At 31.6% G+C, this 14,239-nt stretch overlaps 1 protein-coding gene across 2 annotated transcripts; it reads right to left on the bottom strand.

Moving 5' to 3' along the window:
- Positions 1-7,901: 7,901 nt before the first annotated feature.
- Positions 7,902-11,416, bottom strand: LOC116142310 (probable E3 ubiquitin-protein ligase BAH1-like). 2 transcript variants are annotated; one of them, XM_031427738.1, is made up of 6 exons: positions 10,889-11,410; positions 10,002-10,246; positions 9,649-9,897; positions 9,436-9,573; positions 8,280-8,338; positions 7,902-8,208 (listed from the first exon to the last, which is right to left on the bottom strand). In XM_031427738.1, exons 1-6 carry the CDS (start codon positions 11,388-11,390, stop codon positions 8,100-8,102), a joined length of 1,302 nt encoding a protein of 433 aa, XP_031283598.1. In that variant the 5' UTR covers positions 11,391-11,410; the 3' UTR covers positions 7,902-8,099. The 2 variants fall into 2 exon arrangements, with proteins under 2 accessions (XP_031283598.1, XP_031283599.1); XM_031427739.1 differs by lacking the exon at positions 9,436-9,573 and having other exon boundaries at positions 10,889-11,416.
- Between the last annotated feature and the right edge of the window lie 2,823 nt (positions 11,417-14,239).

The raw sequence follows: 14,239 nt of genomic DNA, 5'->3' as shown, positions 1-14,239 counted from the left end.
TTTTCGGAAAAACATTATTTGGATTTAATGATTTATGGACCAATGATAGCTATTAATACGATTAAAACTCTTTATTATGTTCTTTATTTTAAATAGCATTTTTTATATAAATAAATAATATTTTTATCAATTTTTAAATATATAAAATAAAATTTTTATTCAAATCTAATAGATTCTTTAAATTTTATGAGAGATAATATGTCTTTTTAATAAAGAAACTTAATAAGAGAGATAAATCATAAATAAAATACATAAAAAGTTGTAATTTATTATTTAAAATTATGATAAAGAGTAAAGACTGAAATTTGACTCTCTAAATGTGGAGAGTCAAACTCACTCTTTAATTCATATTTAAAGAATAAAGAGTATCTTGAACTCTTATTTCTATGAATAAACTCTTTATAAGAAAGAGTTTTTGTCATATAAAGAATCATTTATTTTGAAGAGCATTTTTTATATAAATAAAAAGTATCTTCATTAATTTTTAAATATAAATAACATAATTTTTATTCAAATCCAATCGACTCTTTAAATTTAATGAAGATACTCTTTATTTTTAAGAAAGAGACTTAATAAGAGAAATAATTAACAAATAAAATACATAGGAGCTTGTAGTTTATTAATTAAAATTAAGATTGGGAGTGAAATTTGACTCTCTAAATATGGAGAGTCAAACTCACTCTCTAATTTATATTTTAAAGATAAAGAGTCTGTTGGACTCTTGTTCTTATGGATAGACTCTTTATAATAAAGAGTTTGGGTCATTTTAATATTTTATTAATTAAAATTAGGATTGGGAGTGAAATTTGACTCTCTAAATGTGGAGAGTCAAACTCACTCTCTAATTTATATTTTAAAGATAAAGAGTCTGTTGGACTCTTGTTCTTATGGATAGACTCTTTATAATAAAGAGTTTTGGTTATATAAAGAATTATTTGGAGACGCTCTTACTCTTTATCTTAATTTTAATTAATAAACTGTAAATTTCTATATATTTTATTTATTAATTTTCTCTTCTATTAAGTTTTTTTTTTTTTTTGAAAATAAAGAGCATCTTCATTAAATTTAAAGAATCCATTAGATTTGAATAAAAATTTCATTCTTTATATTTAGAAATTGATAAAGATGCTCTTTATTTATAGGAAATATACTATTTAGGGGGCGTTTAGTTGGAGGTAATAGAATACTATTAGGGTTATGTCATCTTATATTACTTGATTACCATGTTTGGTTGTCAAGTAATATAAAATTCTGGTAATCTTGCATTACCAATAGTTGTTACTGTTGGTAATATTGGAGGTAATCAGATTACCTCAATTTTTTTAGGTATTGTAAGATTACTTTAGTAATCTTATTTTTTATTACAATTATATCCCTTATTAATAAAAATTTTGGACAATAATGCCCCTGTTTTAAAATAAATTAACATTAATATACCATTTCAATTTTACCCTTGTTTAATTAAGTTTTTGGACAATAATGTCTTTATATTTAAAACAAATTATAGACCACCACCACCACCACCGCCACCTAACCACCATTGCCGAAAGTAAGCCAACCACCACAGACCACCGCCAGAAAGTCGCCAGAGTCCCTAAAAATGACTGAGATTCGCTGGGAGACTCTGAGAGGCTTCAATATGGCCGTTTTCGGCCATGTTGATGGTCGAAAAAGGCCATATCAGGCTAGATCCGGCCTTTAACGGTTTCAGCCATAAATATGGTCAGAAACAGCCATATCAGAGCCTCATGGTCACGGTGAGCTACTCACGGCGACTTTCGGAGACTTCCGGTGGTGGTTTGTTGTGGTGGCAGGGAGTGGGGGTGATTTTATCATAAATTAAAGTTTTATATAAGCGGGGTGTTTTAGCTAAATTTGAAATATTGGGGATTAAAAGAAATTATTCAAAAGTTAATAATAAAAATAATATTATATTAATATTTTAAAAGAGGACAATTTAGTAATTTAAATAATACACCTACCAATTTATTCTTCTAACCAAACGTATTAATATAACATACCCACCAACTAACCAAACACATTTTCCTAAAGATTTTCAGTAATCTTAAAAGTAATATAAGATTCAAGTAATCCAATATTCCTAGTAATCTAACATTTCTTGAACCAAACACACCCTTCAAATAAAGAGTAGAGCCGGATATGCTTAGCATGGTTTACGTTGAATTTGGGAACGGGAAGTTCGATAAATATAAACACGTGCCAGAAACTTGATCTAACATAATAACTATCATTTTAGTCCTGAACATAATAACTATCACGTGTGATTATTCTAGGAAAAATCAATTGAGTCCATATAGAAATACATTACATTATCAAACTTATCTTTTGTAATTAAATGTGGGAGGTTTCAAAAAACTACCCCTAACCTTTTGTTAATATTTACTGGTGGTATTTATGCAAGAAACTGTCAAAATATACACCTAAAACCTAACACCGACAAATTAAGTTTAACAGTTCAAGGGTATTTTGGGCAATTAATTAAAAATAGTATACTCTATTTCTAAGAACTATTTTAAAAAATTAAAAATTAAATTAGAGTGAGACAAAAATGTATCAGATTCGAGTTGTCGTGCATCACAGAAATTTTCAGATTCAATGAGAGCGAGGGCAAAGTGATATTTCATATTAATTTCCCATTTCAAGGTAACAAAACTTAACATTGTTAGGGTTCAGGGGTACAATATGATAATCTATGGTATACTAACCATGAACTTGGGTGTCAACTAAAGGTGAGGGGTAGGTTTGACATTCTCCCATTTAAATATTAGTAAAATAATAACTCAGTCGTTAAAATAAAAAATTCTTTAAACTATTCCTTTGAAAACTTATTAATCTAATCCAAGGAGATGAAACATATATTAATCCTTTTCAGAATAGAGTAATACTACTCATTTGAAATATATTTAAGTCCAACAGTATACATGTATAACAAATCAATCACGAGGTATTATATAAAAAGTTTCAAATCATGGTTAATGAGTTACATATGTGTATACGATTTGAAAACTAGTTTTTTTTTTTTTTATTGCCACACGAATAGGTAGTATATTAATATGATACGAGTTATAAGATTTTATCTAGCTCTTTGTTGAAAAATTGTTAAGTATTAAACGCCCTGACGATTTTCAAAAAATATTCAATCTTTGTAGTATAGGAAGTATATCGTATATACTATGGGATTGTTGGTGAGAAATGTCATGAAACAATTGTTTTAAAATCCACACTGGAGGGCAACCCGTTTTGTTGCCCAAGTCATGGGTCAACTGGTTATTTTAAAAAAACTACATATTAATCCCTTAAATTTTAATATATTACAAAATTCCCCTAAACTGGACCGGAGAAGTTGTTGGGTCCCGGTCGGTCCCCTTTTTAAAACAGAGCATGAAACTAGCAATAAACTCTACAACATTACAAAGAACTTTAAGACATTATACTTGTTCACAATTCATAACCATTTTTGGTAATAAAAAAAATATTTACCAATTCTTTGAGGAAATTTATTTCTCCACTAGAAGCTAATTTAGAGTTAAAATTGATCAATTTCAAAAAACCAAAAGGTGTAGCTAAGCATGTCTTTAATCAATTCGATCAAAAATCAAAATTATTAAATGAAAATTGAATTAGTACTTAAATTAATGAAAAATATAATAAAAACCAAAAATTTAGTTATGTCACTTAAATTAGTTTTTCATTTAAATATTTATGATTTTTGGCTAAGGGTTGTATTATTTAAAAAATTTTAAATTTTTATTAGCGATTTTACATTTTTTTTTTAATTTATAAAGAATTGTCAATAAATTTTAGGATAAAATAGTCAAGTTAAGAATATAGTTAGGGTTAATTGACAATTGTGTTTGGTTAAATTGAGTCACTCCCATATTTGAGGGTTTGCATGGTAGTTCTTAGAACTTTTGGAGACAAAGTTTATTTTGTGAGTGTCAAGGGGTGTAAATAAAATGTATTAACCCTTAATAATTAAGTTCCATTTTCCTTTATCATTCTAAAACTAGCGAGATGATCCTGGCAGTAGGGGGTTTAGAGTAATTACTAGTACCTCAGGGGGTTTAAAGTCATTATCCCTACATTGAATCTCTCTAATTCTTTATAGGGATAGGAATTAGGAGGTAAGAACTTTTCAGAAGAAAACTTTACGTTTTGTTTTGTGGGTTGATGGGTTGAGACTAGAGACTAGAGTCAAATTTTAACATTAGTTTTGTCTTTTTCTATTTTGTTTGATTATATAATAAAGTATAAAACTTTAAAATTTAAAATATCTATTAATTCGTGGCTAGATCGGGCCAGCACTTAAATAGGCGGGCCTTAGTATACCGAGAGCCTTACTTTTTCAGGCCTGGGCCCGAGTAACCCCAGGCTGTACTTGGCCCGGACAACAAAACGTTAGAGTAACACTGGACAAGAAAACATCTTCAAATCTTGTAAACAAAATGACGTAATACAAAATAAATGAAAAGAGTGAATATAAAAAGTTAATCAATGAATATAGATAATATGATAATAAGAAATTAATACAACGCGACTTTGTATACAAGATTTTATATACAAGCTTTGAATGTGTAGCTCTTATCAAGTGGTCTGACCTAATAGATTCATCGATGTTGATGCAAAACCCTTAGCTAGAGGATTGAGCTTCGCGTTCTTTATGGCGGCATTCTCGCTGATATAAATCCATGAAAAGATATAACAAAGAAACTAAAATTAATGGGAAATCAATCAACAAAAGCAGATTTAATTCTTAATCTGATATGTTAGAACCTCAAGCTATGTACCCCAATACTTGGTCTTACAATAAATAATAAGTTTGCCAAGCGCAAACAAATAAAAAAGCAAACTTCTCAACACTAGAGTACATAAAAATGAAAATGAAAACAATGATGATAAAAGAAAAGAAATAATCATCCTTTTTCAAATTCAACATCAACAGTTTGTGTCATATAATCGACCGACTTATGCAAAACTAAAAGATCAGTAAACTTATTGGAAAACTTAATTTTATAGTTCTCACAAATATATTTCAATTAAAATTTTAGTTAGGATAACATATAATCACTATCATTGAAAAAGTTTTACAGGTGCAGTGACCATTAAAATTGTTTTCTGCAATACTTCTTTGTTCAAGAAAAAACCTATTCTCTTCTTCTCCAAATGGATGATGATCTAACCTATTATATTGTTACACAGTGATCACACCTTCAAAACATATCACAGTTACAGAAACTTATTATCCTCCGCACCTGACTATTAAACTTGAATAAATTGTTTTTTAGAAAGATTTGTAACTCATTATTGATCAGCACACAATTCCAATAAAAACTATAGATAATTTCATGATCGTGTGGATGATAGCTCGTTCAAGGTCAATGTTTTTCTATGCTAAGAACCAAAGGTTAACATAACTAGTCCCAAACAATAGAATCACTGGAATCTACTGGGAAAGCTCTTTATCCTATGACATATAGTGAAATTAAGCTATCTTCGACAGTCAAGTTCCCTTTACATGGAAGTAGAATTTAAAATAGTTAAAATATCTCTATAAAAATAACAAAAATTCCTGCTCTTGCTGTTTGACAATACAATAAGAGAAAAGGATTAAAGTTATTTGATATCAAAGATGATAGTGATTATATGTTATCAATAATTCTCAATTAGTCTTCACTCATCAGACCATCCATAAGGAAACAATCCATGACCAAAACCAATATACCATAATGGCAAAGTAATGGGAAGATTCTGAAAATTCCAGCATAAGCGCAGTTATATGATGACCTTTCCACAAGCAATAACTCATGATACCACTCCGGTACTTTAGATCACTAAAATTTGATATAAGAAAATAAGGGTTGATATTTCCTACTTGTAAAGCATAAACAATATTATTCTTACAATCGTGGAAGCTTCGACTAACTTTTAAAATCATTATAATTTGAGTTTCAAGAGTTTCAGCATGACTGAAGGGATTACTTAGCCACGAGTAAACTTCAGTTTCCATAACCAAACTTTTCTTTTCTTTGCAATTCAATTCTACCTCGTTTTATTTATTCATTTTTTTCCTTTCAATAAGACTTCATCTCCTCCTGAATCTCAACCTCACCTTCTTAATTTTCATTTCCCTTTTACATCTACAATTCTTACTAACATAACAAAATGAAATCATGAAGATTAACTCCTAAAAGCCTAGACCTGTAAAACAAGACCTCAAAAAATTCAATCTTTTTTTCATATTGCCTCAATAGCATACTCTGTTTACTCTTCACTAAACCTAAATGAATGGCATTCGCCCCATCGAATACAGTTAGTCAGCATTTCAGTTTTTTAAGATTGTTTTATCACTATACACTTAAACCCAGATGAGCAAAACCAAAAATAAATAAATAAAATAAAACAAAACAAAACATACCCGTCTTTCCCAGTAAGGGTGGAAGCAAACGAAATCGTAAACGGTAGAAATAGTTGAGACCAAAACGACATTGAGTCCCGTGAACACCAAAAGAGCCGTCATAGGTCGAGTTCTGTGTGGCATCTTTCCAGTTCTGCTTCGGCGACTGCCGCCAGTGAGTGGCTGTGATTTGCGCCGGAGGGAATTGAAGTTTTAGGGTTTATGATTTGAAGTTCTATAGATTTTTTGGTGGGGGGAATGGTAGGTTTAATTTAAGGGTGCTAAATGAGAAACACCAACTCGGAGAGCTCTGGTTTTGAGTTTGGACGGTTGCACCCAATTGCAACCTATTAGTTTTAGTTTCTAACAAATGCACCCCTGAGTGTCAGAGTCATTTTATGACCCCCCGAGGTTTTGTTAATAATTTCTAAACTCCCTGGAATTGCTTCTCACCTTCCTGACATTTTTATTATTTTAGATTTAATGATAAGATTAAGCTGAAAATCAAGGGATATATATAATAGATGTATTAACTATCATTTTCTGAGGTTAGTAGTTATTAGATATCATATTAATGGTAAAGGTTTAGTGAAAATATCTTTAAAGGCCTTGAAATTATTAAAATCTTTATATTATTAGAAATCCTGAAAAAATATGAAACGACCCCTCAATGAGCATTTAATTTTTGAAAGAAAAAAATAGAGCAATATTATGCTTATAACTGAGTTATACAACTAAGTCATACAAATAAATAAAAAATAAAGGATAGAGTAGTCATTTTACATAAATTTTATGTAATTTTTGTCTATTTGTATGACTCAATTATAAGTAAAATATTATTTAAAAAAAAATAATACTTATGGATCTCTTTGGGTATACGAAATAATCCCTTTGAAAGACATAAATTTACAGGAAACGAACATTAGTATTAATCATTTTGACTGGGTACAATAAAATTGGAATATTTTCTTTAACATTTATGTTACAACAGCATAACGTAAAATAATAAGATTATTGTAAGATTTATAATAATGTAATATATAATATATAATATCATAATTCTAAAATCTTATAAAAGGGGAAAATCCAACTCAAGATCTCCTAGCATCTCCCTAGATGATATGTTGTCAACTCTTCATCATTACATGGTTAAAAGGGTCTTGAGTTCGATTTGTACCAAAGAATGGTTGCCCATTTCGAAATCATGAACCCCTCAGGCAAACCTAATGATCTGACCCGTGGATTGCTTTAATAGAAAGGGGAGTTTGAACTCATTCGTGAGAGGTTTTGTTACAGTAAAACACTGTTAACAATTCATCAACATATAAAGTGTTGTAAACTCATAGTAGCATAAGTAAAACTTGTAAAATGCCGGAATTGGCCTTAGAAGCAAGTCCTATGTTTCATTTTAATCTGTTTTAGACTATCCAAACATTTCTACTGTAGCATAAACCTTTCATAAATATTAAGCCATAAGGATCCATAGAACTCCAATATCATGACATGTATGAGTATTCCTCAATCCTCTTATTGAAAAATCTTCAAAATATTGGTCAAACAACAATCACAGGTCTACCATCCCGATCATCGTCTCAAAAACATCCTATGATAATTGTTAACAACACTAGTAATTGAATCGTTTGTTTTCTTCACTATATTATAAGGAAAGCGAACTACATGACAATCAATAGTACCCAATCATGAATTTGGTTTGTGACTCCCAGAACTCCTTAGCTTGCTTCACCATCTCCGCACGCTCGGCGTTCATCCTCTCCTTCCAGTAGTCTTTGAACCTGGAAAATTTTGTTCCTCAGAAATTATGATTTTTCTCAAAAAGAACGAAGCAAGCTTTCAGTTATTTCACCTTCTTTTAAGTAACAGGTCTAGTTCAAGCATGTGGACTGCGTTTGCATATCCTCCGGCCTGCAAAATCATGGAACAGAAACTCGATCGATTAAACGGTAGATATTCAAGGCTTTCTTTCAAATATCATAATGCTCAAAACAACTCTATAATAAAGTAGAAACATCCTTGTTATATTATAAATTGAAAGGGAGAAAAGCAACACCATGAACCAATTAAAGACATTGTCTAAGTTTAAGAAGGAAAGACTTCAGAAGAAAAGATTGGAATACATTCTACGAGGAGTTTCAGTGCTATTAGTTTGAACTTTGAAGCAAACTGGTACAATTAAAGAAGAATACTACAGGATACTTTACCAGACATGAAACAAACCAGCAAGTTTGGAAATTCATTCTGCGTTGAAATCTAGGAAACCAGTTATTATCAGACAGGGGTATCAATGTAATGTAAACTGTAAAGCAGGTGCTCCTATACGACCAATCAAAGTTAGGCAATCTGATTACCGGAGCAAAACAAAAATTGTTAAGAATTATGTTTGTTATGCAACAAATGACATGTTTTAGTAGGGGTACCCCTCAGTGTGCCACTATGTCCTCAGTCATCAGAATACCGTGAATTTGCTACAACACAACCTCGAGTAATCATACATGGGAGACAGGTTGCTTCGATTCAAGAGACTCGACTTTTCCATTTTGACATGAGAATAAATTATCAAACATCAAATGATTCAATGGTACATATGACATAGAGTGAGTCAATTGACTAACGAAGTCATAAATAGCAAAGTTTCCATAACTTCCATAAAAAAATGACAGTTGTTCATAGTACAACACGAGGAACTGAAGAATCATATCCGTGGAAGTATAATTCCTAATCCTCAATTGGATTTACGCTGGAAGTGTTTTTGATTTCTCTGCATCCAAATTACAAAGCAGAGTCTTGGAAAAGAAATCAACCAGTAAATACACACAGCACAGTATTTTAAGATCAAGCAGAAGTTGAGCATCAAGTCATACATTACACACTGGTATTTCAATTAAGACTTGAACCTGTCAAGCAGAACAATTAACAATGTCTAATGACTTCCATTTTTAAATTTAAACTCATGGGATCGAAAGAGTAATTCTACTTAGTTTATTCTAACTCTAAACACAAACCTCTCTGCAGATTGGACACTTTGAATCTGGACTAGCTGCTTTGAGGCCTTCAAACATCAAAACAGAAGCAGCTGAGCAAGCACATAACTTGCAAAAGAGGTGACCGCAATTTAAAGCGTATGGATTAAAGACCGTATCCTGTCAAATCCAAACAGTAAACAAATAAAAGACAAGCTTCTCTTGAACTTGGAATTTTCAGAAACAATATCTTACCAAGCAAATGGCACAAGTCAGATCATATTCTAGCTTTATAGAATTCGGAAGGCTGAGCTTCATCACAGGCTGTGAAGGATTAAAATCACAGGAGAAATGACCGGAAGACTCGATGGATTCTCCATTATCTATTCCATTAAAATTCAAATAAAAAGCTCCCAATTCTATCAGCCAAGGGGATTGCAAAAGCTCGATATGTTCAGCCCTCATCTTGGATTTAAAATTCTTCCCATTCACAGAGCCATGCACCTGCATTCCGAAAGTTTAGAAATCCTCCGCATTATATAAAATAATTAATGTCAACCAACACTCAGCATTCTACAGAAAACAAAAACAGAATTAAAGTGGCATACCTTATCATATTTCTTCAGAATTTTTCGAATAGCAGTTGCGTTCATCGTAACATATTCAATCAACATCCTTCCTTCTTCCAACATAGCTTGCTGATCATTTTTGAAACATTGACGTACACGCAATACATATCTCTGCATTCCCCTAGCAACATGAAGATGCAGGAGATGTCTAGCTCTGGAACTAAAGCATCCAGCTATATCTGAAGCTTCCTTCATCAACTCAGAGAAGAACATCTGGTCACACGCTTCAAAATCCACAAACTTTCACCACTAACACCACTAAAATACTAGTAATTTTCCACTAGACTAGACAAAATCCATTTAACTTCCGGTTCCACTTCAATTTAGACTACAGTTTCATATTAATCATCTCCTAAGATTAAAAATAATCAACGTAAATAGGAATAAAAAAACCTTGAAGTTTAAACAAACTAACTTTTTCCCCTTTAAACTCAAACCACACAGGATAGAATTACATCTTCAACTAACCCAAATCCTGAATTTTCGCCTCCATCAGAAATAAAGACTAGTAATTTTCCACTAGAATTGACAAAATTCATTCAACTTCCACTTCAATTTAGACCATAGTTTCATGTCAAAATGCTCCTAAGATTAACAATAATTAACATAAATGGAAAAAAAAAAAAAAACTTGAAGCTTACACAAACATTCAGCTCCTAACCTTTTTCCCCTTTAAATTCAAACCATACATAATAGAATTACGTCTTCAACAAGTCCAAATCCTGAATTGCCACATGTATCACAACTAAACACTAGTAATTTTCCACCAGACTTGACAAAATCCACTTCAATAATTTAGACTACAATTTCATATCAAAATGAGTTGATTAACTACGAATAATAATTAAAAGCCAAAAAGAACTTACAAGAGCAAGATTGGCATTGATATAACTCAGACTCAGAGTCGCTCCCATGATGATTCCCATTTTGCTCAATTTTGGAAGAATCATTAAATCCTTTACAACTCCTGCACACCTTTAAAACTTTCTTAAGTCTCTTATACTCAACATGAGAACATTTCTCCAAAAAACCCTCTCGATCTCCATGCAAGTACTCCGTAAAAGTTTCTCCAAATTTCATGGTCGTCCTCTTTTCATCACATTCATCTAACACGCAAAAACTGAATTCGATTTTGTTGAAAAGACCAAAGGGTTTTGAGCAGCGAGGGTTAAAGTTTGAAAATTTTTGCAGATTGCAGCCCGGGAACGAGACTTGGCGTGGAAGGAGAAGGAACCCAGATGAGAAAAAGAGGAGTTGGATTAGGTTTGAAAGAGACGCAACCCGCGCAATTCTCGGGAGTTTAGTTATAGGAGTTGTGAGCTGTGACAGCTCTGACTGAGTTACGTATAGTAATTCGTATGGATGCATGGACTGCGCGTGTTACGTTTTGGATACTTGGCGTTGTCTTCACTACGGGAATTTATTCCTTTTTTCCCAAGTTTAGATGTTGCCGTATTTATAAGTGGCCAACACATACCCAAGGTTTTCCGTAATAACAAATTGATACCCAAAAGGTTTTAAAATAACAAATAGGTACCTTTCATCGTGTATTGTTAGTAATTTTTATTTGGTAATAGTGAAAAGACTAGAATGCCCTTGAAAGTTTGATATTTTAGTTTTTTGTAAATTTAAATATTTCTAAAAAACCTCCTAGGTTTGCTAATTTAATTAAGGGTAATGCTATACGTACTCACGGATTGTACTAACCATCTTACTAACCTTTGTTAAAATTACATATGGTACCCGTATTATGTGTATGGTACTCGTACTATGCTTTAAGTTAGTATACTGATTTATAAAATCCGTTAGTATGCAAAGTATTATTGTTTAACTAAATACCCAAATATATAAAAAAATTGTAAAATAATAAAAACACCCCCACCACCTGCAGTGCCAGATTCCGGCCACTGCCGGGGGAATTTGACAAAAATTGCATTATGACACAGACGTGACGTGTCGATCTGGCTGTCGAGGCCACAAAACTTTCGACGGCCAGATCTGGACGTAGATCTGGCCTTTTCCGGCCAAATCAGTGGCAGATCTGACCGGAAAAGGCCAGAAGTAACTCAATTTTTGGCCAAATTCTTGCGGTGGTGGTTAGAATCTGGCACTGCGGGTGGTGGGGGTGTTTTTGTTATTTTACAAAAATTTTATATGTTGGGGTGTTTAGTTCCTATGAGGTTTTTTAGAAATTTTTAAATTTGTTAAAAACTAAATATCAAACTTTCAAGGGCATTCTAGTCTTTTCATCATTACCAAACGGAAATCACTAATAGCACATGACAAAGGTACCTATTTATCGTTTCAAAACCTTTTGGGTACCACTTTGTCGTTATGGAAAATCTTGCGTATGCGTAAGTCATTCGGCCTTTATAAGTTTTAAAAACTTTTTTTTTTTAAATTGAATGTTTGTGTCTGGTTCAATCGGGATTTACAAATCATGAATTTTTAAAAGGGTTTTAAAGGGGACTCGATCTCATGAGTTCATGACACTTTCGTTCACTCTTTTATCATCAAGTCACCCAATAGTGAATCAATTTTTCTTTTCAATGCAACTTGAAAAGTAAACACCACCTAAAATTGTACTTATTTTAAATCCGAATTCCTTGGTCATAAAGAACATTGGTTTTAAGTATATGGTCTATAAGTTGATAATTTCAAAGATATTTCAAAAGAAAATGAATAATAAGAAGAAAATAGATTTTGTGCACATGAATTTCAACTTTTAAGAGAATTGATTATGATTTTTTAAATTGAAAAAAAAAAAAAAAGAATTATCAATTAGGAGACAATGTTTTTTTGAAAATGGGAAGAAAGGGACATAAATTTTAAAATAGCTTAAAAGGGACAAAACTCCGTTAACTTCCCTTAGTTCAATAGAAAAATAAAAGACATAAAGCCTAGACACTGAATTTATAAAAAAAAAAAAAAAAAAAAAAAAAAGAAGAAGAAAATTTTAAAAAATGAATAATTTAAATTTGTTATAAAAATTAAAAAAGCAAAAGAAGATAATCTTTATAGCAGAAATTAAATTATTATGGAAAAAAGTAAGATAAAAAATAAAATATTTAAGAAGCCTATTAAAAAAAATAATTAAAGAAAAGAAAAGAATAATTGGCCAACGGCTCAGGCTGTCAGGCAGCTGTCAATGCCGCTGGCCATGATTGGCACGGGCCGTATGGCCGACTGACCATGGGTGGCAGATTGGACAATTGAATTGTTAATTACTTCATGCTTTGTATTCTCTTATTTTAATTTCTCATGACCATTCTGCCTTGGTTTCTATTATTTGAGTTGGGGATGGGATAATCCGGTTAACCGAACTAGATTATTAAAATCGAAAACCGAATTAGTTTTTGGTTAGGAAAAATCCAAATCGAAATACAGACCGGTTTTGATAAAAATCGAATGTAAACCGAACCGAATATCAGTTCGGTTAACCGGTTTTTAAATTAATCTTTAATCCATAAAATCTTCAATGTTTCATTTAAGTGCCAAATTCTTTCTTTTCAACACTTTTTCTACAAACAATAAGTTGAAATGATATACAGTTGCTTGAAAATTCTTGAGTTTCCTCTGAATTTAAACATGAGAATTAACCTTTTGTTGTCAGTAAATCTTCTTTGTGAATAATCTCATAAGTGTCGGCATTAAACATATAATATGAAATGTTCATTAAAAGCAGTAGTGTGTACTTGATTTTAGTCTAATGTTGTAACTTTGAGTTACTATTTGCTTGCCATCAACAATCATCCCAACAATTAATCAAAGAAAAATTAACGAAACAAATTCAGAGAATTGAAAAGATAAACTTCAGCTAGCATCCAGGATACCCTGACTTTCGTACAACAAACTTAAACAAACAAAGACTCAAATAAAGCACACTAAAACAAACCCAGAAAGCAAAGCAAGATTAACAAAATAACAAACCCAGAATACATAAAATAAGCAAAATAAGAAACCAACGAAAAAAGGGCTTCTGGGTATCAAAATTAACAAGAAAAATCAACCATTAACCACAAAATAACTCAGAATGCATAAACTAAACCTTGAAAAACTGGTGGGTATATAATGTAAATAACAAAACAAACAAACAAAGAATCCATTTGAATCCAGAGTCTGCTCACGGTGGAGTCTCTTCAGGGTGGGTTTGCTCACGATGGAGTCTGCTCACAGTGGCGTGACTGAAGAGTGATGTGTGGACTGTGAAGATCGCT

Source organism: Pistacia vera, unplaced genomic scaffold (genome assembly GCF_008641045.1).
Source record: "Pistacia vera cultivar Batoury unplaced genomic scaffold, PisVer_v2 Contig407, whole genome shotgun sequence".
NCBI lineage: Eukaryota > Viridiplantae > Streptophyta > Magnoliopsida > Sapindales > Anacardiaceae > Pistacia > Pistacia vera.
The sequence above is the reverse complement of the archived record's forward strand: the minus strand, read 5'-3'. Positions and strand labels throughout refer to the sequence as shown.

Coding starts and splice junctions, on each gene's coding strand:
- LOC116142310 (XM_031427738.1), bottom strand. CDS start 11,390: ATGCATCCATACGAATTACTATACGTAACTCAGTCAGAGCTGTCACAG. Junction 10,247..10,888: donor TCAATGCCAATCTTGCTCTT/GTAAGTTCTTTT, acceptor TGGATTTTGAAG/CGTGTGACCAGATGTTCTTC. Junction 9,898..10,001: donor TTCTGAAGAAATATGATAAG/GTATGCCACTTT, acceptor TTCGGAATGCAG/GTGCATGGCTCTGTGAATGG.